Source organism: Triturus cristatus, chromosome 3_1 (genome assembly GCF_964204655.1).
Source record: "Triturus cristatus chromosome 3_1, aTriCri1.1, whole genome shotgun sequence".
Taxonomy (NCBI): Eukaryota; Metazoa; Chordata; class Amphibia; order Caudata; family Salamandridae; genus Triturus; species Triturus cristatus.
This window is the reverse complement of record NC_140583.1, coordinates 392,977,404-393,002,849: the sequence shown is the minus strand read 5'-3', so window position 1 is coordinate 393,002,849 and position 25,446 is coordinate 392,977,404. Positions and strand designations below refer to the sequence as shown.

At 43.6% G+C, this 25,446-nt stretch overlaps 1 protein-coding gene across 1 annotated transcript in view; it reads right to left on the bottom strand.

Moving 5' to 3' along the window:
* GNB5 (G protein subunit beta 5) overlaps positions 1-25,446 on the bottom strand; it is a 322,810-nt gene that overhangs the window by 247,161 nt on the left and 50,203 nt on the right. The window contains exon 3 of the mRNA XM_085644176.1: positions 15,917-16,028. Coding sequence (XP_085500302.1) covers positions 15,917-16,028 — 112 coding nt within the window. The remainder of the gene's footprint in view (positions 1-15,916; positions 16,029-25,446) is intronic.

The window sequence follows — 25,446 nt, the reverse complement described above, 5'->3', positions numbered from 1 at the left end:
AAGTCGGGCAGAGGAAGACGTCATGAATGAACCCTTAGGGTATAGCGGTTCATTCATAAAAATGAGTTCTTGGAGAAATCAATAATCCTGGGCTAGGGAAACTCCCAACAGCTTAATGATCTGTTTTTTAAGAACTCGTAGTGAGGTTGGGGTGGACAGATGTAGGTGACCATGCCTGTATTTGGATAGCATGGCCAATGCCTAAATAAGGACTGGGATCCTATGGCTATATAAGGGCAATGCGAATTGTGCCTATATAGGGACATGTATCAGAAAAACCTATATACGGACACCTAAAGCGGAATACAACAAAGAGGTTTCATTTATTACCTGGAAAAAATTCACAACCTGCCTTACTAATAGCCCATTTTCCGACGGTGTGCTAATTGCACACTCCTGGATTGTGAATGGGAACAGCACACCAGGTCCATGGTGCTCTGAATCCATAAATGAGCATCAGGAGTTTGACTGAAACCAACTTCAATTATAATACTCATTGTCATAAATATGTTTATTTTAGTTCATGGTCCTTAAAACATAATTCATAACACACTCTGCACTTAAAATCCATCATAAAATGCATTAGCATTAATGACATAAAATATTACATAAATTCTCAAATAATACCCATTAAAAGGAACAGATTAAAATGGATTACAATAACTATTAATCATCATAGAACTCCTGATAGCGCTTGTATCATACACAATGTTCCCACTATCTATAAATCCCTTCAACCCATTAAAAGGCTTCCCATACCTTCCTACTTGCTAGTAAAAAAACCAGAATTTCACAAGTACATCTAAAAATACCATATGTAAAAGACCTTTTGGAGTTTCCCATCAGTTGGATATTCCATATTTACTTAAAACTGGTTTTAAAAATGTCCTATGCTCCCTTCTAAAAAACATTCAGTCCAATAGCAAATGTCCATTGTTAGATTTCATATTCCACAGTCACATTTGTCTTTAGTCTCTTAGCCATCCCGCCCCTTGATACATATGGTTTACCCAATTTGAACCCGTAGGAGTTCCTGGCTTAAAACAGAATTGGCCAGTTTAGATAAATAAGGCAATGCTGTATTATTTTGACATGAAGCCCAACTGATACTCTGATATAAATTGAAAATATTTTCCTCTTTAGTGTCTGGAAAAGGATGATAGCTTCTAGTTAATTTCACCATCTTCTTCACAGGTCAGGAAGATTTAGTTGAGCATTCTTTGTCACTGTTAGAACAGAACTGGAAAGTTCAGAGAGGTAAATCAGAGTGATGCACCTTCCCTTTCACTGCAAGAAAATTCACTGTGTTCTAACAACGGTGTCAAATGCATGTTGCACCAAGGAACGAGATACCAAATGGGTGGACAAGGAAAGGTAACAAGGAAAGACAGTGTTTGACAAAGATGATAGCTGTACAGAATGCATAGTGACGCTGAAGTGTGAAACACAAGACACCTGTGGGTAGGGAAATGTACTATTGTTGGAAGACAATGGGAAGAAAGTTAACCATTGAAGAATACTGAAGCACTCCACTATCAGCCGTGGTCGGTAGTAGGAGTAACTGCAGGGCGGTGACGTGGGGAGGGGGCGGGGCAGGGTGGGGGGTAGTAAACTATGGATTACGGAGGTTTACAGGTAAGTTATCATATAAATTAATACAACGAATTTTGTTGCGCGCACTGCATCGCATTTGGGGATGCAGTGCACGCAACAAATTTGTTTTTATTAATTTATATGATAATTTACCTGTAAACCTCCGTAATCCATAGTTTACTACCCCCCACCTTGCCCCTCCCCCTCCCCACGTCACCGCCCCGCCCTGCAGTTACTCCTACTACCGACCGCGGCTGTCCACTATGTGCAGTCATTTCGACTACTTCAGTGCAGGCGCTGTGCCGAGTTCATTTCAGTTTGAAACAGCAAATCACTGTTTAGAGTATAGCAACTAAAACACTTTTAGTTTGAAGTACCACCTTCAGTCCTTGGATCATTATCTTAAAAAGGCTTGTGAATCACTGTCAGGGAACAAAACGTGCCATCAGAGATCTATTTATTAGAGGTCTGAAATTAAAATAATTGCAAAAATTAGCATTCAAAATATTTCTGAACCTTTAGAAAATATTTGTCGAAATTCAAGACAACCTTTTAAGTATTGCCTTTAAAAGCAATTAAAAATAGTAGAATTTAAATATTTTGCTTCTTGTAATTATTAGAAATTGTCAGACTGGATTCTATGAGTGTGAAGTGATATTTCAGTTTTGGTGAGGAAACATGATACATTTTGTTAGATTAAGTGTTTGCAAAAAGCAGAACATATATATTTCTAAAGATATGTCTTTTTCGTGAACAGTATTAATCTATGTTTAAATCATGTTTATGATTATTTCAAAAGTTACTATTAATAGATGCAGCGAAAGAAATGTTGGTGAACAATGGCTACGATAGCACTGAACTTCGCCTGTGGGAACATTTTGAGCTTTGATGAATTTAGCCTGGTCATAAAGACACAGTGCTATTCACGAATAACCTAGCGTGTTCATTTGTTTTATTTTGCTGTCATTATAACATGAAACGTGTGCCTTTTATATTAAAAACTACATGTTCACAAGTAGACTTTCCGAAAGCGGCAATAAAAAATGCTGCCATTTGTCAAACGTATGTGTAAAGACCACACTTAAGTTAAAACAGTTAAACCAAAACTATCTACTATGCAATATTTTGCTGTGCAAGGGTTTTACATTCACTATTTACTAAGTATTTTCGTAACACTCTTCTTAACAGCTCGGGAGCAATGTACACAATATATACAAAGCCACCTATGTTTTAACAAACACTCCCGTAATTAAGAGCCTGACCCGCTGGCTTTGCCAATGATTGCTTTATTCCTTTAGTTTCTTACCTTCCAATAAAGATTCTAAACTGAAATAAACCGATAGGTTGGCTTGACTGGGGTGTTCTTGCCTGTAAAAAACTCCCAGTTATTCAGTTGCTATTAGGTTGTTTTGAACCATAGCCTGCCAATCATTGTCTGAGAATCATTTTCAGTTTTTTCTTCCAGCTTATTCATCCAAAATGAAACAAGCATTGGCAAAGCCAAACAGTCTCGCTTTGCTAATGGTTTTTTAATTGAGCCAGCATTGGCAAAGTCAATAGTGGCATTTCAGTCATCTTGGAAGCATATGTTTTAAACTTCCAAGATGGCTTCCACATTCCATGACACAACGTAATGTGACACAAATTGGTGGTCCTCCAGAAAGTGTATTTCTTATACTTCCAATATGGCTACAATGTTTTTCATCCCTTTCATAAAATGACAACTAACATGGATTCACCTTGGACACCAATCTCACCCTCAAGAAACACATTGCTAAAAAACACAAAGATGGTCTAGTACCAGCTCTCTGTTCTAAAGATAGTGAACCAATTTCTTCCAGAAAGCAACTTAAAAACTGGTGTTCATGCTCTCAAACTCTCATATCAGCCGGCCCGCACCATCTTCAAAAGTCTTACAAAGCCATCATGCTAGCCACTACTGCTTATCTTGCGGACAAACTCATGAACTCTGATGGTTCTCGGCACACCCAGAGGAAGACCAACAAGAGAAAGAAGTGTAAAAAATAAAAACAAGGTAGCAGGTCTTTTCCATCTATGCACTTAGGATCTGGAACAACATTGCCATACTCATAAGGACTACCCCAACACTGCTCCAATGTAGAAAATCACTGATAAAACAATAAACTGATAATAAAGCTCTTTAAAAAAAAACACTACACCAAATAGCAGTAACAATCTAATAACCAGCTACTTCTATCACCACATTGCATCTCACAACATGGTGGCCAACTTGGAAGTATAAAAAAGTGAACTTCCGTGTTGGTTACGGCATTGAATCATGCCAGGTCAAATTGTTAATATTGAAAACGTTGATGTCACTATGAATAACGATAAATTAATTTAAAAAAAACAAATCAAATCTTTTGTTGACGAATTTGCTTGTTGTGAACTTCACGTCAACCCCGGCTCAGAAATACGTAGTTAGGCAGGACCAGAGACCCAGGCTCGAGGTCGCTGATTGATAGATTACAGGTGGGGTGGCACACAGCCAGCAGACAAACATGTGAACAGGTAATCCCAGATCAATCCCACAGGTAGGCGCAGCGACACCGTAAAGGTCCAGGGAAAGTGGTCCAATAAAGTGCACATGGCCAGAGGGGTGCACGTGTAAAGTCAGATGCCATATGAAGTCAGGAACACTTAGCCAATCAGGACACAGCACACATAGTACACGCAGTGATCATGGGCTCCTCATGCCGGACATCTGGACATATTACCCGCTGGTCGCATTGTGTCCACGAAAGGTAGAGGCCCGCCTGGATTCCTCATCTAATACATTAATTTATGGCTCCAAAGACAGAGGTTCACATTCCTTACCAAAAAAGGATCACCTGAATTATTTAATTGCAATCAATGAACTGTAAAAAGGTCTCTGTTAGACAGATTATAAATTGGGACAATCATCAGACCTGATGCCTGTGACTGTGCTCCTGGCCACATTGTTTAATTAAATGAACTGTTCCTGTTTTGCCAAATGCCTCCTGTCTCTTGTTTGTTCAAGGTATTTCATATTAAAGCAACATTTTGGCCAGCCACCATGGGAGCTGATTGGTATCTCAAACCCGACTGCAGCCAAAGGAAGGGGAACCTACGAGGACATATCACATTTGCGCAAAAAGGAAGGTGAGCAGACACCGCAATTGATAGAAAGTTCTGCTGAATCCACGGGGCGGAGGTATGAGACTACATCAGAACCATAGTAAAGAATGTGGCGTATGGCAAACTAAGGGGAAGCATAAAAACATAACCTGAGCACCCTGCCACAGACAGAAATCTGACATATTTCCCTTTTTTTATGTCCTAGCTGATTAGTCGCAAGGGGATCTCAGAGGTGATTCAGTGGAAGTCACCTTTTTTCGATAGTCAGCACACTAGGAAAGGTGAATATTTATTGTATTTATAGTCAATGTTGACACCTCAATCTCTTATTTTAATCTAAAAGGGTTTCTCAGTGCCACAGGTTTCTCAATGCCGTTGATATCTGAAAGAAGTAAGAGGTGTTGGTCGCTTGGACCGCTGGGCGTAACACAGATGATACGCTTTTTCCGCTGGGCGTGACACAACCGGTGTGCTTGGACCGCTAGGCATGACACGGATGGTACGCTTGGCCCCTGGGTGTGATACAGGGTGTGATTCGGACATTTAGGAAAAAAGATTTGGACCTGGGAGATTAGGTGTAACTTGTATTGGGCAAGAGAGGCTTGTGGTTCTCGAGTTATTCTCTTTTTTCAGTGAACTATTGTTATTATCTTTGCCCTGGAGCCAAAATTGTCAGATTATCAAGCTCACTTAGTCCCGTTTATCACGCAGACCTTCTCCTGGTCACAGGATAGCACGCGCTAGGAACAGACTAAGGGATTTTTGAGAGAGTCACTTTTTTGGTGTTGGTCGCTTAGACCGCTGGGCGTGACACAGATGGTACTCTTGGCCCCTGGGTTTGATGGAGAGTGCAATTATTGATTAAGGTATATATGTGTGATGTTATGGTGCTGTTAACTGCTACAATGTTTCATCTTAAGTATTGTGTTTTTGCCGATGACCAAATGTTTCACATGAAGATGCTGCTATTTTTCACAAACCGTATTTGATGCCAGGAATCAATATCGTTCAGATACTGTTTATACTGACAAATTGCACTTTTTCTATGTTGCAACCCTTCATATGCATTGTTATTTGTGTTTATGAAATGTTCATGCTCAATTGTTGTTGCTTCTGTACATAGCGCTGATCTTGTAGTTATGTCATTAGAAGCAGTAATACCCTGTGTATATTTTCCCCACAATTTAGATCGAACCCAGAGTCCCAAAAAACCCAGAAGCTAAAGTATCTTATCCTCTAAAACTACCAAACTTATCATGGAGACACAATTAAATCACATGCAAGCCAAGTTCCCCACACAAGAATAAAAACTTAAGAAGGTCTGCCCAGAATAGCACACACACACAAAGGCACCTACATTTACCTGGCCAAAGGAGGGAACTTTCCACACCAACATACTTGAACACATGAGAACAGACATACAAACCAAATCCACAGGTCAAAAGAAAGATAAATGAGAGGCATTATTAGAACTATGGGCCATCTTCAAGGAAGTCCAGATCGACAGTCCTGCACTACAGATGGTAAACAAGGCGTCAGCACCTCCCCCACCATATGCAGGTATGGAGGTGCTCTTGTCCACTCTCCCTACACTAGGATACTCGAGTTTGTCAGTTGAAGAAGTCAGCGGGCCCCCCACCGAACAGCAAGTGGTTAGGCAGATACATGATAGACCGACAGGCGCAGCAGGCCCAGTCACAGAGCAACCCCAGTCCGGTGCAAGGGCTCCCAGAAGTTCACCCCCTATCTTTTGCACCCAACACAAAGAACCCCAGTGGCGCGGAGAACACGCACCCTCACTGATTTCAGTGGACACACACGAGTGACAGGGAGATTTGTGGTGGTTCTAGACAGTGATAGAGCTAGTGGGAATGAGGAAGGGGCCCCCAGTCTCCCGGGATCCGATGACGAGGGTGGAGCTACAGGACTTGCTCATGTAGCCGATGAAACAACGGAGAGTGAATTTGAGGGCAAAGCCTGACCGAAAAGAACAGCACCTAGCTCAGAGTGAAGGAGGCAGCCTAGACAGGATGTGGAAGAATGGCAAGAGATAAGGAGGGAAAGAGGGAAAGAGAAAGATCTCGCACCCAGGAAGCACAGCAAGAAAAGAGAGCAGCGCACCCCCCCCACACATGAGGAGAACAGGGCTAGGCACTGATTGGGGAAGAGTTGGAGTTAGAGCTAGATGAGAGGTTTCTGGTTGGGACCCGAGCCTCAACAAATTTTCAACGGAGAAGAGAGGCTGACCGGGCAGTAAGAAACCAAGGTAGTGTGGTTGTGTTAGATACCAAGCCCTGGCAGGAGAAAGAAACCCATATATTGCATTACCACAAAAAGAAGCAAGAGAAGGATAGAGAAAAACAGGAGCAAGCTCAGGATGAAACTGCTAAATTGGTCCAACACAAATTGAAAAAAACTGCCCACGAGGGGGCCCAGCTGGCCGTGACCATGCAAATGGCACCAATCTTAAAGGGGGCTCCACCGCAAAACCCCAGAGGGTTTCAACCTAGCTATAGCCGCAGAGGCCAGGGAGGTTGCCACCAAATAGACCCTGGGGAATGCTACTATTGCCACAGGATGGGCCACATGGAAGACAGATGCCAGTTAAAAGCAAACCACGAACAGAGATCAATGGACTAGGGTCAGCCACCACAAAGTCCTCATCAACAGAACCAAGCCCAGGGAAACCCGAAGACACCTTACATTCAGCCGCAAGGAGGCCAGTCACCGTCGCACCCCCACAACAGGGATCAGGTAGTTGGACAAACACATGGCAACAGCAACCACAGACAGGGAACCCAGCCCAACAGAGGCTAGACTCACAGGCTGGGCAGGGAGGGGTAACTGTCTGGGGAGATAATGCCTTCACACAAACACAGAGTCAAAATGCGCAGTAAGATAAAACCCCAGAGTAAAATACCACCCATTCGCCCACGTACCAAAATGAAGTGTACCAAAGTCAAAAGAAGGACCAATGAGACAACATTGGGAATACAAACTTTTACTCGCATCTGGGGTTTCAGGGCTGGTATATGTGTTCGCCATTAAGGTTGCCTGCGGGAGCCAAGGCCCCACTTTGCTGCTAATCTGCCAGGGCGGGCTGGATGGCCACACCCCAGGGGGAGGGCAATCTGATGAGGAGGCAGGTGGTTTCCAGACCAAGCACTTAAAAGCAGGCCCCCAGGTTTCCGCATCCAAAATCAATAGGGTTGGGTTCCAATTACCAAATCAAAAGGTCCCCATTTTTGGCCATTTGGGCCAGGACCAAGGTTTCCTTCATGCCGTGAAGTTCCAACAGTGCCCACAAACACTAGAAGACTCTGATCAAAGGGAGGCCCCCTTTCAGTTCTAAAACAAAGCTTTCCTCAAGTGACGGAATCCAGGATTCCAGTACGCCCGGGATAGTGATGATTCCATAACCTTCACAGCACATACACAAGAGCCAATAAGTTGCATGGTGCCAAGTTGGATCGAGAGGTTTGTCAGGTTAGCCAGATGTCCTGGAGTTGCGGGGCAGTCCCAGTCCATCCCTAGGCATAGTTTGGCATGGGTTCTTGGCCTTGGCCCTGGGCTCCCCACATTCCTATGATCTTGCCGATGTTTTCTTTTCTTTTCTTCAGGTTTTTCAAATCTCATAAGTTTGGTCAACATGCTATACCCCTTCAAAATAGCGACAGGAGCATGCCCGCTAGTTAGAAGTCCAAAGTCACAAGCCAGAAACCATTGATCTAAACACAACTGAGAAGACCTGGTCTGAGGGGGTGGAGCGTGCCTGGGAGAGGGGAGGCCGCAAAGTCCATCACAGCTCCAGGTGAGAGTAGAACGCGGAATGTGCTCAACCCTGTATCAGGATTAGCAATTAACCAATGTACCAGGCCACACATACACCATCCAGAGAAAGCAGTAAACCCCGACCTTGGACACCACAAGACGTCACAACCGTCTAACCCTCTACGCCTCATGATAATTGAAATAGCAGATCTAGGGAAACACCCAAAAACAACAAAAGTAGCCTAAAAAGAAGTCTATAGAGAAAGGGTAGAACCAAGATATCTGGTGCCACAAGGGAGAGGCATGTTGCATGCCACATCCCAAGACACATGTGATCTCAACGCATGTTGCAACCACCAACACTTAAAAGTGACAAGCCCCCTCCTCTTAACAGTCCTGCTCACGTGTCAGTTAAAAGCATCCAATGGCGCCCCCATACACACAACAGGAGAAACAGTGTATTGTAAAACTAGCAGCGCCCATAAAATCCTAGATAAAAACTGATATGAGGCCTCCCTATGATCACAATAACACTCCATAAAACACTAATCCAAGCACCCAGCTAAGTACGAAGACTCATAAAATAGATTAATTTGCCTGATTACCCATAAGCCACCTTTAAGCTTTAACCATTAAAAAGGATACCACAATCGGGGCCACCTTCCAGTGCCTCACCAAAAATTGCTTAAATGGAGTGTGGAGACCACACCCCTGAGGGAAATACAGGAACCTCGAAGAAAAGATCATTAGCAATGGCACACATGCAATGTTTTTCTGAATTAACAGATGAACCATGGTCTTATCTAAAAGGTCTACAATCGAACCTCCATGTTTTCAGCTGCCAAGTGTGTGAATCAAATTTACAATCTGCACTGTGAACTTTTTGATCAAACTGTTGAACAGAAATACCTGATAAACAGAGGACCACAGACATCTCCCCTGGATCCATATCAAAGACCTGCAATGTTGAATTACAAGTTATGTATTTTTGAACTTCTATGTACCCTCTGTCTAGTTTGGGTGCTGCCGCACCTATTCACTGCTAAAGAACCACCTGGTCAAATGGAGTCTGTACAGAAGCAATCACAGTGCTTGCGTAGGGATCTCCCCCTTGTCACTTAAAATTACACCAACCCAAACACTAGCATTCCACATGTACTACACAGCACCCTTTTGCACGACACATGGTATCAGCACATGACGACCGTGAGCTCTTAGACATCAGCCAGGTCGTGTTACGTCTGTTCACTTATACTGCATGCAGTGGGCGCAGATAAACTTTACTGTCCCAAGAGGTAACCCCTGAAAAAGCAAAGTGCCTTCTCCACTTATACCTATGCAGGATTAGGGCCAAATTCCAACTCAACAAAGTAGAACCCGACAGAGTAGTTGTGAATCTGACCCATTACAAGACTAACCAAACTGCTCTATCCCTTTTCACCGAGACTAGCGATATTCAAACTGAGCTAGACAGGATCCGCAGCAAGTGCACCATAGGGAAGGATACTGTTTGGAGGTCACAAAACCCCTAACTCAATGCACAAACACATTCGCTCCTAACTTCATTTGTGGTCTAAAAGTGGCCCTTAGCGTATCTGGGTCAGGCTTCTTTAACAGCAGGTGGACTTCCGACATGGAGTTCCTGTGTTGGGCCATTCAGCTCAATGATACGAAGGTAAATGGTTCTAGTAGGGGAGGGTTGAGTGAAAGCATAGACACCCCATGTCAAGAGGTGGGTGGTTACACTTGGCTAGTAGGGAAGGGGCAACCCCTAATAGTATGGAAACTTACACTGTATTCTTTTGTTTCAGAGGTAAAGGAACGCTTCCACTGGGCACAAATGAAAACTGTGGCATAATCCTGCACATTCCAGATTTGCAATGGGGCACCTTCACTCTGATCGATATATACTGGCAGTGTGGCAAGTTTGCTTACACTCTGCTCATCCCTGGATGATGCGGACTCGGTTCTGTGGTAGCCATATGCACCCCTACCTGGGTCTTTCCCAAAAAGAACTATTGGTCTTGTAACAGCACCCGCTAAGGAAGAAGACAACCTTGCTGTATCAGACTTGTGAATAAAGAACTGCAGATTATTGTGGCTGGGTTCAGTACAAGGACATTTCAGAAGAATTTAGACTGCTCTCGGACTCACAATTAACAGTGGGAGTGTCCATACCCTTCATCACCGTATATACAAAAGCTAATGCCCGGTGGCTCTAAATCACCAGATGGGCAATGCTGAAAATCGAGGACAGCACTTAGCTCGGCCTTATTCAATCAAGGGAGAACTGAGAGCAATCCGCCTCATGGTAATGCAGCATCGGTATGTGTTAGACTTGATGACCGTTATGGGAGGGAGAGGTGTGTGCCACAATTAGTGCGTCCTGCTGCACTTTTATCCCAGGGAATTACCTGGATAATGGGACTCTTGCCATCCAAGCACTGCACTGTTTACATAGAGACATGCATGAGGCAGAAGGTGTCCCTAAGCAGGAGTGGTTCTCGAAATGGTTCTTCTGGCTCCCCTGGTGGCTTTCTGGATTGTGCATGTCATTGTTGCCGGTTTTCATCATGTTCTTGTGTGTGTGTGTGTGGCGCCATGCATTAGGGAATTTCCTGCTGTAAAAACGCAGTCCTCAAATTCAGAAGAATGCAAGTAACTAGGAAAGTAGTAACTGTCAAAACTGAAGAACAGCAGTCCCCATTAAAGTAACTGTCATGAAGTATGGGTCAGATTGTGTAGTTAAAAAATTCAACTAGAGGGGGAAATGTTAATATTAAATAAGTCGATGTCAATATGAATAATGATGCATTCATGTATAAAACCAAAATCGCATCTTTATTGACGAATTTGCCCATTGTGAACCCCATCTCAGAAATACATAATCAGGCAGGCCCTGAGACCCAGGCCCGAGGTCACTGATTGACAGATCACAGGTGGAGTGGCATGTAGCAGCAGACAAATGTGCAAACAGGCAATTCCAGATCAATCCCACAGATAGGCATAGCGACACAAAAATAGTCCATGGAAATTGGCACCAATAAAGCACACATGGCCAGAGGGGTGCGCGTGTTCCCAAAACATCATAAGGTCAGATGCCACATGAAGTTAGGAACACATAGCCAATCAGGACACAGCACAAACAGTACATGTAGTGATCATGTGCTCCCCATGCCAGACATCTGGACACGTTACCCACTGGCCGCCTTGTGTACACGCTAGGTTGAGGCCCACCTGGATTCCTCATCCAATACCATAATTTTGGCTCCACAGACAGAGGTTCACATTCCCTACCAAAAAAGGATTGCCTGAACTATTTGATTCCATTCAATGACCTGTATAAACGTTTTTTTTAGACAGATTGTAAATTGAGACAGTTCCTAAGACATTATGCCTGTGACTGTGCACACGGCTGCATTGTTTAATTAAATGAACTGTTCCTGTTTTGCCAAATGCCTCTTGTCTCTTGTTTTTTCACAGTAATTCATGTTCAAGCATCAAAGTAATGTAATGTAGAGGCCACCACTTTAAGTCATGGCTTATTGCATCACATTGCTTCATGCAATGGGGTTGCCATCTTGAATGTGTAAAACATACACTTTTAAGACAGTAGGCAGCCTCTATTCCCTTTGCCAGTGCTTTTTACAAAGCTAAGACTGAAAAGTGGTGGGGTAGTGAGAGAAAGGTGAGGTAGGGGAGAGAGAGAATGAGAGAGTGCGGGGGGGGGGGGTGAAGCCAAGTAGAAACAATACATCATCTTCTACCCGAGAGTGTTTAGTGACGAATCTTGAGGTAGTTATCTAAATCATAAGGATATATGCTTGTGTATTTATGTATATATTGAGGTATTCATTCTTCATATATTTAAATTTCAGGAATTGCTAAAGTATATCAATTCACTATTACTGTTAAATATAAATACCTTAATGACAAGTTACGTAAGATTTCTCTTTGTGTAATAGATTTACAATTACACCCTGCAGACATCCTTGACCAACAGAAGGGACGAGTCAGAGTGCTGCACATAAGGTTAGTGCATTGTGATGCATACTCCATATCACCCAAAATGTGCGGCATTGTAAACTCCATAGGCCCAAGAGAGTAGCAATAACAACTATTCTGGAAAGTTCACATCTATTTAAGGGGAAGACATTAGAGAATCTTTGGAATTTGCCATGGCATTGATAGGTAGCACATCCAAGCAATGGCAAACCACGAAAAGCACATGAAAGTCAATGACTGAAAGGGACTAAAACAGTGCAGACTCTTTCTGTACATCTTCTTGTAATTTTCTGAGGAACTGATGGCATGAGGACATCGAACACGGTCTAGAAAGAACTCTGCGTTCATAATGTGTGCTGATAGGGACATGCCTATATATCCCAAACCGGAGAAAAAGTGTATAATGCCTGTAAAATAGAACTCTTCTACGTGAACAATTTCCTATGAATAGGAGTGTGTGCATGCGCCCAGTGGTTTTCAAAACATGTCTTCTAAGACATAGATAGGTATATCGATGCAGGCATTATATGGCTGATCTCGTTTACTGCTCACATGTGGACATTGCATTGTACTTTTAAGGGGTGGCCAGTTTTTCCAAAACAAAATAGCAGAGCTAATGCTCTGGTCTTCATATAAATACTAAAAGCTTTAAACACTAAGAGTACAATGTCTAAAAGGACTCAACATAGAACAAACTAAGGTCATTTAAATTCTATACAAGGTAATTGGGACAGGGCACTTGTAATAGATGCAACACCCTACCTCAGCACCTTGACCTAATGTCAGACAAAGGGCCTGGCCATAAGAGGAAAGGATGGGAAATACTTACTGAAAGTGCTTAACATATTGATCATAAAATATTCCAACACTGATGTATTTTCCTGAGTTCCTCAACATTACCGTAGCATTTAATTTGCAATTGACTAAACCACATGATGTTTGCAGCTGAACTCTAAAACACTGAGCCTATGGGGGTACCCTCAGGGTATGACATGTATAGCTGAATGGTGGGATTGACTGTGCCCTCTCGTGTACAGGTGCATCTGTCCTTCGCAGACAAGGTGCACGGATGCTGATGCATACTCTACATTGATGCATCATCTTAGAGAGTTTCAGGCTGACATCACCCGGACCTACCCCATTGATTCATTGATTTTCAAAACTGAAATTTGCTGCTAATTCCGTTACATTTCCAAAGAAATTGGTGGTATATTTTATCCGGTGGTAAACTATAGTACTGCCAGCAGCTATTTAATAGAACAGGATGAGAAGCATGTCAACTCAGTGACAGAGCGAATGACTAGCTGCACACATTGCAATAGAACAGTGCGTGAAAATGTTTCACACATCGTTGCTTATCTCTGTGCCAAAGTACTCATGGGTGCATATTTTTTAATTGAAATGAGAGCTCCATCTGCTTGTAAACTCTCCTTGCCTTTATATTCAATTTCCAGTAGCTATTCCAATCACTTTACTGCTTAAACATGAACTTATTAGAGCTTGAACCCTAATGACAAGGCTTGCACGTGCAACAAGGCGGACACAGAGGTCGAACTGGAGCACATACATCACAACAAAGGGAAAGTTGCGATTTACAAAGACCCACAGAAGAGGAACCAATAATTCAATGTATTTCAGCACCTCCGGCTCAAGACCGACTCGAGTTTGGTTTGACCAATCAAATATTCCAGAGTAAAAGTGCTTTTATTAAACTATGTGGGAGGCTCAGAGCATCCACAACCGACTCCATCGAGCACCATTGCTGGAAAGAAATAGAAGCTCAAAGAGAGAATCAAATACAAAGTTCATGGGGCTGCTGTTTAGCACAGGTTATAGAGGATCTTTCCACTCAAGAAATGTGTAACTCAGGCATGGGGAAGCTGGCCCTCAACAAAACATTTAACCTGTCAACAAAACTCCTGGCTAACATAACAGATGAAAAGAGCTTATTACAAAGACGTAATATGCCTGGACGGTGATTAAGTCATATGGTACCAGGAAACCTCAGGACTATTAATCACTTAATTTCTCAACCATTTTAAAAAATCGATTCATGAATTTACACTTTGGTATGTGGGAAACAAAGGATCTGACCCCTTCCTGGGAAGACCAGCACCAAACTCAAGACTGCAGATTGTGCAACTACAAACACGAATCCCTGTCACATACTCTCTGTGCATGTCCGAAGTTATTAAAAGAAAGAAAGATACTTTAGACAGAAATATTCATTAATGTGAACATACAAACATGCAGAGAAGCTGTAACCACGTGGTTAGGTGGCTATTTGATTCCATTGATCTGCAGGGGGGTAAGATGTATAAGAAGTAAGTATGCCCAGGAATTTGGTCAAGTTCCAGAAGAAAATCAAATAATCTAATACACAGTTTTTATGACGAAGATGGATTTTATGATGAGGATGATTGTTTGGGTTGCAGCACTTTATGGACAATATAATCTGGTCTTGATTTTATTAAGTGTAGAACAATGAACAAAGATTTTTATACTTGTTACTAACGTTTTTCATCGGACGCTTTAAGTAATTTAAATGAAATTATACGGTGTAATGGTTTTAAAAGACCGAACATTTGAATAAACTCGACTTGACTTGAAAAATGTATTTCGGCAGGTGATGCCCCAACATCGGAAACTGATGCACATCCCTCTGCGGCTGACCACAGGCATCACTGGGCAGGGTCAACCAGCCGGACTGCTTCAATGGTCTGGGCTCAGTGACCCCAATGCAACTACCATTATCACGAAGCACACCGATTGTGTTCTCGGGTATCTTGGAAGTTGGTCTAAAATCATACACTCTGATTAGGGAGTCTTTGTCACCTGCGTTTTAGGTCTCTGTCTTTCAGGTTTACCAAAGTTGTGGAAGGGAAAATTATTCTTTGCTGGGTGGGAGGCGTGATACAGAAAACGAGCAGTCGTTTCTTGCAGACGTAGGTGCATGAACACTGTTGGTTGTTTTTCCTGGCCATGCTTCTGTGCTCCTTCAAAGTATTTGAACTGCAGTAGTAACTGCATCAACCACAGCGATGCATTTGTTTTTCTCCTGCCTCGCCGTCACTTGAATAGACCCCAAAGCTGTTCCCAACCTGTCCGTACCCCATTCCCCATTGCTGCTGCATCCTGGCCCCTGGCAGCGGTCACACCCCTCCGTTCTGTCTGCTAAACCCCTGGCCTCTCGTCTCCCTTCTGTCAGTTTCTGGGCATCTCAATCATTACTGGATTGTGGTCCCTCCTGCATTTTCCATACCCCGCCCCTCTTTGGTCCAGCTTTTCCTACTACATCCCCAACACACCCCGACCGCTGCTTGTCACAGGTGACACAGGGAGGGCACGCACTCTTCAGCCCCCCCTCCCCCTTGCTGCTGTATGCAGCTCTGCCATTCCCCCTCCAGCCCCTTCCCCGTGTACTCACGCTCCACGTCATGCAGCTTGGCCCTCTCCTCCTCCAGCTTGCCCTTCAGGCTGTCGGCCTCGGTCTTCAGCGAGGCCAGGGTCTCGTTCTCGTGCAGCCCCTCGGTCGCCATCTTTGCAGAGAAGGAGAGAGAGATGGAGAGAGAAGGGGTGAACAGGACTCCGGGGGAGCAGTGCAGCGCCGCCGCGCTTTACCGGGGATGGTGATGCAGCCACCCCAACTCGGCTGAAGGATGGGAGTGACGGCTCCTCCCGCCCGCCCCTGGGTGACGTCATGGGCAGAGAATGACAGGCGGCGTGCAGCTGCAGGGCACAGAGGAGCATCTCTAAGAGCATCCATGGAAATTCACCAACTAGGGGACATTACAGCAATCCCAAAGTGTGCCACAAGATGCGCGTTCTTTGTAAGCGCTGCAAGCAATTTCTGTAACAACTGCACAAGCGGAATCCGCCCCTAGAACATCACAGCTATCTCACGTGCCTCAGAGCAGTCCAAGCACATCACTCGCCTCAAAGATGCACAGGAATTGCCCGACAGCATTCAATCATATGTAAATTGCAAGCATCAAAGTGCCACATCTCAAGTAATTCCGGGTACTCCTATAAGCTGAATGTATCTCATTTCAAGATTCTCACCTGCTTTAAATGATCCATATAGTGCACTTACCCTGTCACAAGAGCCGATCTTAGCCTTCATCATACACAAAGTACTCCGTCCATCTCAAGCCCGGTACCTCACCAGCCTCAATGCAAATGCATGGCATACCATCTGAAGCACTTCACCTGCTTCATGAAAGCCAGCAGTCAACCATGTCCAAGGTGTGTCATTAGCCTAAGAACATCAGAGACACATGGCATGTCCCAGTGTAGACCACTCCAGACATCCCACCATTCACAAAGTATTCCTTCCTAAGCATGTCAACATTCAAAAAGCATCAAATCGCTAGCACGTCACCTGACTTAAAGGCGGCCCGTCAACTGTCTGAAAGGCCCATCCCAGATATCACAGTGCTGTAGATGCCTTGTCATCCCAGGCACCCTAGTGCCCCAAAGCAGCATTCTATTCTAGTCAATCAAATCAAATCAAATCAAATCAAATCAAGCTTTATTCGGATCATACAAAATGTCCATAAAAGCATTCTATAAAATACAGTAAAATCCATTTATAACCCAAAAAATATCCAAAAGGACAACATCTTAAAAATAGGCACAGTCATTGTACATATAAACCTATAGTAATTCATAGTTCAATTTTTCTACGTGAACGAGGTCATTCCTTTGTTTTATTGCTGACATTATATAACAAATTATTGCATTGCAGACTAGTATTCTTTCCAAGTTCCGTAAATAATTAAAAGCAGTTTTATAGGAGTACAGGCAATTATCTTTAAAAATTGGACGGAGATACATTTTTCTAATTTCAATATAAAAATTGCATAAAAGTAAAAAGTGAAGGGTACTTTGTTTGGATCTACCATCACACGGGCAGTTTGGAAGATTAGCACACCACTTGCCCCTTTTAGGAAAGGCAAAAAGATGGTGTAATGTGTTCATTTGTAGTCTGGCTAGGTGGAATCTATGCTGTACATTAGTAATAAAAATGAAGTATGGCTGCAAACCCATGGCGTTTGGTCCCTTAAGATAAGTTATAGCGATTTTCTTAGAACCGGAAACCTTATCTCTTAAGGCTGTCCTAACATTCAGGAGTCTCCTTTTCAAATCAACCTTACTAGTATGTTGTATGTCTTCAGGTTAATTTCCGTTCAGGGGCAAATTGCATTCATCTAAGAGACCACTAATATAACTTAACCAAGGTATTTTCTTGCACCGGTCTTGGGACAAACAGTCTAAAATGATATCCCTCGTAAAATGAGTTTCTTCCCTAGTCCAGATACGGTGCCATAGATTTAAAGCGTCCATGCTAATCACATCGTGTATATATGGTGTTCCTGTTTCTCTATGCACAATAATGGAAGGGGTAGAGGCCGATACGGCTAACAAACGTCTTAAAAAATTGTTTTCAAGAATTTATAATGGCGAGGTATCTGTCTGGCCCCATAGTGTTCCCCCGTAACAACTCCCGGTGATGCACTTTGCTCCGTATAGCTTGAAAATCTCCCGTACAGGTTTTTTACCAATTTTTTGGGAGAATCTAAAAATAGCCTCCACCAATTTCGTAAATTTCAACTTGCCGAGAGTTATATGTGTATTCCAAGTACCCTTGCTGTTAAAAAGAATCCCTAAGTAAGAAAATGTAAACGTTCTCTCTAATAATGTCCCGTTAATATAATGTGATTTTGTTTTAAATTTCCTTTAACCACAGGACATAACCAGAGTCTTACTCAGGTTGATTTTTAGATGTTTTTCCGTCATAAAACTAGTAAAATTATCCATCAGGGTCTGTAAGCCGTTCGCTGTCCTTGAAATTAGGACAGCATCATCGGCGTACAATAATAGAGGTGTTGCCCGCTTACCAATCTTTGGGACGTCTACCCCCAAATTCTGTAGTAGAATGTCAACACCATTTATATAAAGTGAAAACAGAAGAGGTGCCAGAGTACAGCCCTGTCTTATTCCACGAGTAATATTAAAGTGCTTCGTGCATTCCCCATGTATACCATAGCATACCTTTGCGGACAGACGAGCATAGATTTGGGATAAGAAACTAATAATATCCTCCGGGGCTCCCATCCTTCCCAACATCTCCCATAACTTTGAATGATTCACCAAGTCAAAAGCACTTGACAAATCTACAAAGCAAAGGTGCAAGGATCCTTCCCTAGCGAAGGTGTATTTTCCTATTATTAGTTCTAAATTCAGACACTGTTCAACCGTCCCAACACCTCGTCTGAAGCCATACTGAGCTACTGATAAGATATTTTTTAATTCTACCCATTGCTCTAGCCTGGCCAACAGCATTCTGCCCATGACGTTAGAAGTAGAGTCAAGCAAAGATATTGGGGGATAGCAATTGGCACTACTCCTATCCCCCTTTTTAAAGAGGGGGACTATCAGACTCTCTGATAAAGTGGCAAGTACCACCCCCTCAATTGTTGCATTAAAAAATTTGTACAAAACGGGTACCCAAAAACCAATATTGTATTTAAATATATCAATTGGGACTCCATCGGGGCCAGCCGCTTTGCCACTAGCCCTATTCTTAAGGACTGTTCTAATTTCGTCTTGACTGATACTCCTTATTTTGGTGTTTTCTAATATTATAACAGACTTATCCTCTTTATTTAAAAAACCCAGTTCCGTTTCATTAAAAATTGCTTCAAAGTGGTTTAATCATTCCACTGGGGTCACTACCGTGTCAATTTTTACTGATTGGACATCTTTAAAGAAAGGTTGGTCCAATGTTTTCCAAAAAAGGGCTGAATCTCTAAGATCGGCAGCTTTGATCAGATTCTCCCACGCATTATCCCTAATTTCAGATTTTCTACGGATAAGAGCTTCTTTATATGACTTCTGTAGAATGCTGACCTCCTCCCTATTGCGCGGGATGGTTTTTAGTGCAGACTTTAAATCTCTATTTAAACTAGAGCATTGATTATCAAACCATCTTGGGGAATGCGAAACATTTGATTTAGGGTTCTTTCGCAAATCATCAGAAATTGCCGTAGAAATACTTTAAAGAGCCTTAACTATGTCCAAGCTATTTGAGGAATTATCAAGGCAGGTTATAACATGATCATTAATTTGTAATAGGATCCAGTTTGTAAAAGCTTCTGGGTCAACGCCAACCCATTTAATTGAGATCCCATTCTCACCCTGTGTTTTTATATCCATAACGCGGGTACTTACTTCCGAAAGTTTTAAAAGGGGAGATCATAAAGTTATCAGCACAGGATGATGATCACTCAATAAAATTGGGGAGACAGAGCATTCAGCTATTAGGGACCTAAGACTTATTGAAGTAATGAAATGATCAATACATGAGGATGATCTTACTCCTTCAAAGGTGTAAATATTACCGCTATCCTCACGTCCACTCCCTTTTATGACCTTCTCTGTCATTTCCAGGTAATACTTGGACATAACAAGGTTAATATTTTCGCCATAATTGTTATGTGGAAAGTGTGCAGAGACACTGCCTGATTCCTCTTCATAGCCACATTGAATCCCCGCTAAAAGATTACATGGTTCTATGTTAAAGTCTCCCGCCCAAATTAGGGAACAATCCGGACCTACAATCTTCATGAAGTCCGTCAGCTCCTTATCCAAAGATATGTTGACCTCATGTCTCGAAGCATTAAATATATTATTATAAACATTCATCACTATAATGTCCTGTAATCCACCTGCTGTAAAAAACAAAAATTGGAAATTTAGCGCCTTTGTGTAAGATTTTTTTAAAGTCAGCCTAGAAGACAAAGATATAAGTGCTACTAAACCCCCACTAGCCCTACCTGCCTTTAAGGGGATAGCGTTTGTAGAAATTGTCTTCAACCCGTTTACGAAGAAATTATCTGTGAGCCAAGTCTCTTGTAATAAAACCACGTCACAGGGTTGGATTCTTGTAAGCCAATTTACATCCTGCAGTTTATACCTAACCCCAGCAACATTCCATGTCATTAAATGAAGGCATTCGTACTGAGGATAGCTAGAAGGATCCGTTTCAGCTACCATAGCAGATCCTTTCTTGCATCTGACAGTACTAGCCTCCCTGGCATTAGTTAATTGGCTCATACTCCTCCCTGCATAGATTAATGTATCAAGCTTGGTATGCAAGTTAATCTCAGGAGAAGGGGAAGACCGAACGATGATATTCTCCAACAGTGGGGGACTCAAAGGTTGTAGTCAGTCACAACCATCTAAACCAGACAATGGGGCAAATCTGTTAACTAAATTTAGATAGGGTGGTCTCTGAGTAGGACCCTGCGGTGCTCTCCAGTAATTTAAAACGCGAGGTGTTGACCACCCTTTCCAAATAAAATGGGGCCTATAAAAGAACCCTAATGGCATAAGACAGATTTTACTGGAATGATCCTCTAAATTAGTACTCCCTATACGATCCAGCAGAAATCTCACAACCTGCTCATTATAGAAGTTAGCAACTATGCAGTCCCCTCTCACGTCCTTCCTAGAATGTCCTATCCAAGCAGAACGTCTAGAGATGATCATCTGATTACAGATGTCCTGATCCTAAACCCCAACATCCTTCAATTTAGTTGTAAGCCAGGACATAGTTTTGGCCATCAACTGATCGGTAGTTTCTACCTGTCCTTCCTGTAAAACCGGGACATTCTGCAGAATCACTACCAACGGGGCAGCGGCTGGGGGAAGATGCAAGACCTGAGAGCCCTCCAAGGCTAGACTATTATCCACACCCTTTTAAACGTCGTTTGCGGTTTTCGGCGCTGAGGCCCCGGTATCAAGCTTGGTGCTTCGCCACCCACAGTCCCAACATGCGGGCCACTTTCCTCCCCTCCTTGGCTACAAAAATAGCCTGAATGTGACCACTGGGGTTAAACCCTTGCTCAGCCCTTTTAAAACCCACATGCACTAAACCAACATCATGATTGTCCGCTACATCCACATTTCTCCCAGGTTCCAACGATGTTGATGGTGTTTCCCTCACTACGAGGGATTTAGGAGGAATGGACTTTCCAATTACCACGTTGCTCTGCTCATTAGATGTACTAACCATTAACCTATTTCTGAAGGCTAAAAGACCCTCTAGGTTGGAAAGATTATTCATGACCTTCAGTTCAAAATCGGTTAGTCTTTCCTCAATTTTAGACAACCTATGCATTATTGGAGACAGAGATGATGCAATTAAATTACCCAATTTGGACCACAAAACATCATTAACTTTGTCAGAGGAATCACCCAGAAAATCTAGAAACGGGTCCCGGGGCAAACTTGGCTGTGAAGACACCTTTATTAAAGATGGCGATGCTACAGTTTCTCCATTTTTATTCATCTTTTTAATTTTTGCCGGTTTCTGTCTCTGTAAGCCTCCTCCCCTCTTCCTCTTTTGTGAAGAATCTGGGGGTATGGCAGAGGAGTTGGTTTTACCATGAGGTCCAGATCTTGTGGCAATACGTGGGGGTGGACTGCTCTGGGTATGTACGATAACCGTCTCAACCAGTTCAACCAGTTCAGCAGATGGCGTAGTATTATGTGTTCCCTGTCCGTCTTGTTTTTCCGATGGTTCATTTTGAGACAAACCAGAGTCACTTTCTATAACGGGAGAATCAGGAACTGCAATCAATGAGTGATCAGGAGTACGAGCACAAGCCAGGGCACCCAGAGACGATCGTTTAGCTGTTTGTAAATCAAGAGAGACACGACGCTCTGTCAGTGCTATCTCGTGAGCAAGGACAGAACTGGCTCTAATTAAAAACTGATCCAAAGTCCCCACCATGCTGCCAGAGGGCTGTGCAGATCTTCCCTTGCCCTCACGCAAATTCATCCTCTCTAAGTTCATGAAAATGATGGGAGGTCAAAAGGAAAGGTAGCCCAGTCAATGTAACTAATATGAGGCCCACTGGCGCAGGAGTAGGCACAGAGTAGAGGGGAAAGGTGCAGATTCTCAGCTGCGCAATTCCTGCCTTAGCTTCCGTCTCCCTCCGTTCCGCTCTGCGCCTTGAATGTACAGCCCTCACACTACAGACCCCATGTGGCAGTTACTGGCAGCCCCGCACAGCGTAGGAAGATATTCGCCGCTCCGGGGGGGAGGGGAGGGGGATCCTTAAAAGTGCACAGTCAGTTGCACAATGGAAAAGGCACCCAGATGGGGAGAAGCAATCCCGGTCCCGCCCGCCGGGCCAAGGATCCATGCGTGAATAGTAGCTGTTGCAGGCACAGCGAGTCACGGGGGGGCTTCCCGATCCACACTCCCGCAGACGTGCCTCAGGGAGATCGCATACAGCGCACTGGGTAGTTCCTGCCTCTCAAATCAGGAGCGGGGAGCAGATTCTTCCTTACCCCCTCCAGAGGACGTGTAGACCAGGGCGTGCTGCAGGACGGGTCGGGGTGCCAAGTCAGTTTATCGCTCAGCACTCTCGAGGATCGTAAAGGCTCCCGTGACCGCCCGACCGCCGCGTTCAGGAACTCAGCACCGGGATCACGGATCACGCATGCGCACCCCTGGGCTGCTTGCTCCGAAATTGTGCTATTCTAGTCACCTGACAAACCACAAAGTATTGCATTGCATCAATGGAATCAGCCTCAAATCATCCCACACCAGGCATACTACCAAACACAGAGCATCTCATCTAAAGCATTCAGACTACTGCAAGGCGACCCATTCCAGGCACCTTGTCTATCCTAGAGCATTAGAGCTTTCCAAAGACCACACAGCCCTTAAAGCATCTAACCACATGCATCTCAACTACATACAGTGGCTCTCAGTACATTCAGTGCCAGGGAGACTAGGGCAAAAAGTGTAAAAGAAAAAAAAAAGCAGCCCTTCTCCATCTATGTATCCCAGTATCCATCAAGGCCACCCAACCCTGATTCAAATTAGAAAAGAGCTGAAGCTGTACTTGTTTAAAGAGAAACTGAACACGGCATAAGAACAGTTCACATCTGCTGCCAGAACCCAGCTTCCTCTGTAATCATTTGTTAACTGTAAATTGTTAACTGTAGATTTGGGGTTTTGCTAGGTTTGCTCTATGAAAAAGATGAGAGGGACCCCTTTGGGACCCCTTTCCACACCAAAGGAATAGGGTTCTGTTGTCAAATCAAAGAAAACAGTTCATCCTTTGGCAAACCGTGTATTGTTTACTGCTTACATTCATCTAACATGCCACTCAATGCACAACAAACACAGAAGAGGGAGTATGATCATCAACTCAAAAATAGTGTGCCAATACGCAAATATGGTAAAAGACTTTGTACATATCAGTTTAATAAAATAATTTAAAACAATTTATCATAATAATACAGGTATCACAAAGGCTCTAATTACATGGGTTTCATATCTATTCACAAAAATACTAGTAACTTGCAACTAAAAAGTTGCCCCACAACCGAGCGGGAAGGGAAAGGAGACGATAACAACATTAGTTATTATCATTTTAGTTTGCCTTTTTACACTGCTCACAGAGCAGTGTGGCGACGCTCTTCCGCCTTAGCGCAGCCGCCACTGCAGAACCGCTTCACACAGTGTAGTCATTGATTCATTATACAGTGCCAGGAGATGCGGGCGAGATGGTTAATCTATCCAGACCTGGCGAATTAGCTTTGTCCCGGGCGTTAATGGCTTGTGTTACCTCCTCCAAGGTTAACGATTCTCTCAGAAACCATTGCTGGCCATCGGTAAGCCATGCCACTGCAATGTCTTCAAGATACGAGGATATGATACAAGGGGCATCAGAAACATGAGAGGCATAAAGCCCCTGGTTTTAGTTCAGAAATTTGTCCAGGATGCGCTCCCCTTCTGTAACAGTCACTCCAGTATGTTTGGAGTTCAGCCACATTATTGTACAACCTGTTTGAGTGCAATAAGCGTGCAAGGGCGTGGCCCGGTCACTCTCCCTCTCCACAGTGGCGTGCCTTTGTGTGTTTACCCATATAGGCAATCTCCCTTCCATGAGTTCCCGAGATTCCGCCAATAGTACAGATCGCCGATGTAATCTGGCATCTCCATCCACCTGCACTGCCTGCTCCAAATCCTGCAGTTCACTCTCGGCTCGCTGTCGTTGGGTACGGATGTTGCGATGGATGCCCACATGCATGGAGATGCACACCCCCCAGATGTATGCCTTGAAGGCCTTCCACAGGGGGGCCTGCGTAGAGACTGTTCCTGTATTTAATGTGAAATACTCGATAATGGAGCCGTGTAGTTCGCTACGAAATACTTGGCTCATCACTGTGAAATCACCAGCTACGTTCAAAGCCGCAGCCATACGGAATCTGCAGTTTCAATAGGACTGGACTATGGTCCGAGAGTGTCTGGGGGAGAACAGCAAGTTCCGGGGTCCACAAGTGGACTGTGGCTGAAAGAAAGCAGTACTCCAGCTGCATCCAGACAGAGTGGGACACCGAATAGAAGGTAAAGCCAGGAGCGGACAGATGGTGAGTCCGCGACACATCGAGCAGTGAATATGTGTCAGTGATGTGGCAAAATATTTCCCGAGCACGGGGTTTATCAGCAGGCTGCATGTTACTGGAATCTAGTTGCAAGCAATGCAGCAGATTAAGATCGCCACCCAGTATTAGGTGGTCCGCTTTGAAGCCGTCCAGGCAAGAATATAGGTCGCAGAAAAAGTCAGGGTCAACTACGTTTGAGGCGTATATGTTCACTAGCAGGACATTTGTGCCCATGTGGGTGCCATGTAAGAGCAGATACCAGCTGTCTGGGTCCAAGTGACATGAACAACAAAGAAATGGGACAGCTCTATCAATAAGGATACAAGTGCCACAAGAGTACAAGCTATAGAACGAAAATAACCGTGCTGGCCCAAGCTCTTGGTGAAACTATAGTCAGTGCACAGGGGTAGGTGTGTCTCCTGCAGTAAAGCAAACTTGATGGAATGCCTATTTAGGTAAGACAGTGCCTGCTTTCCTTTCCGCGGG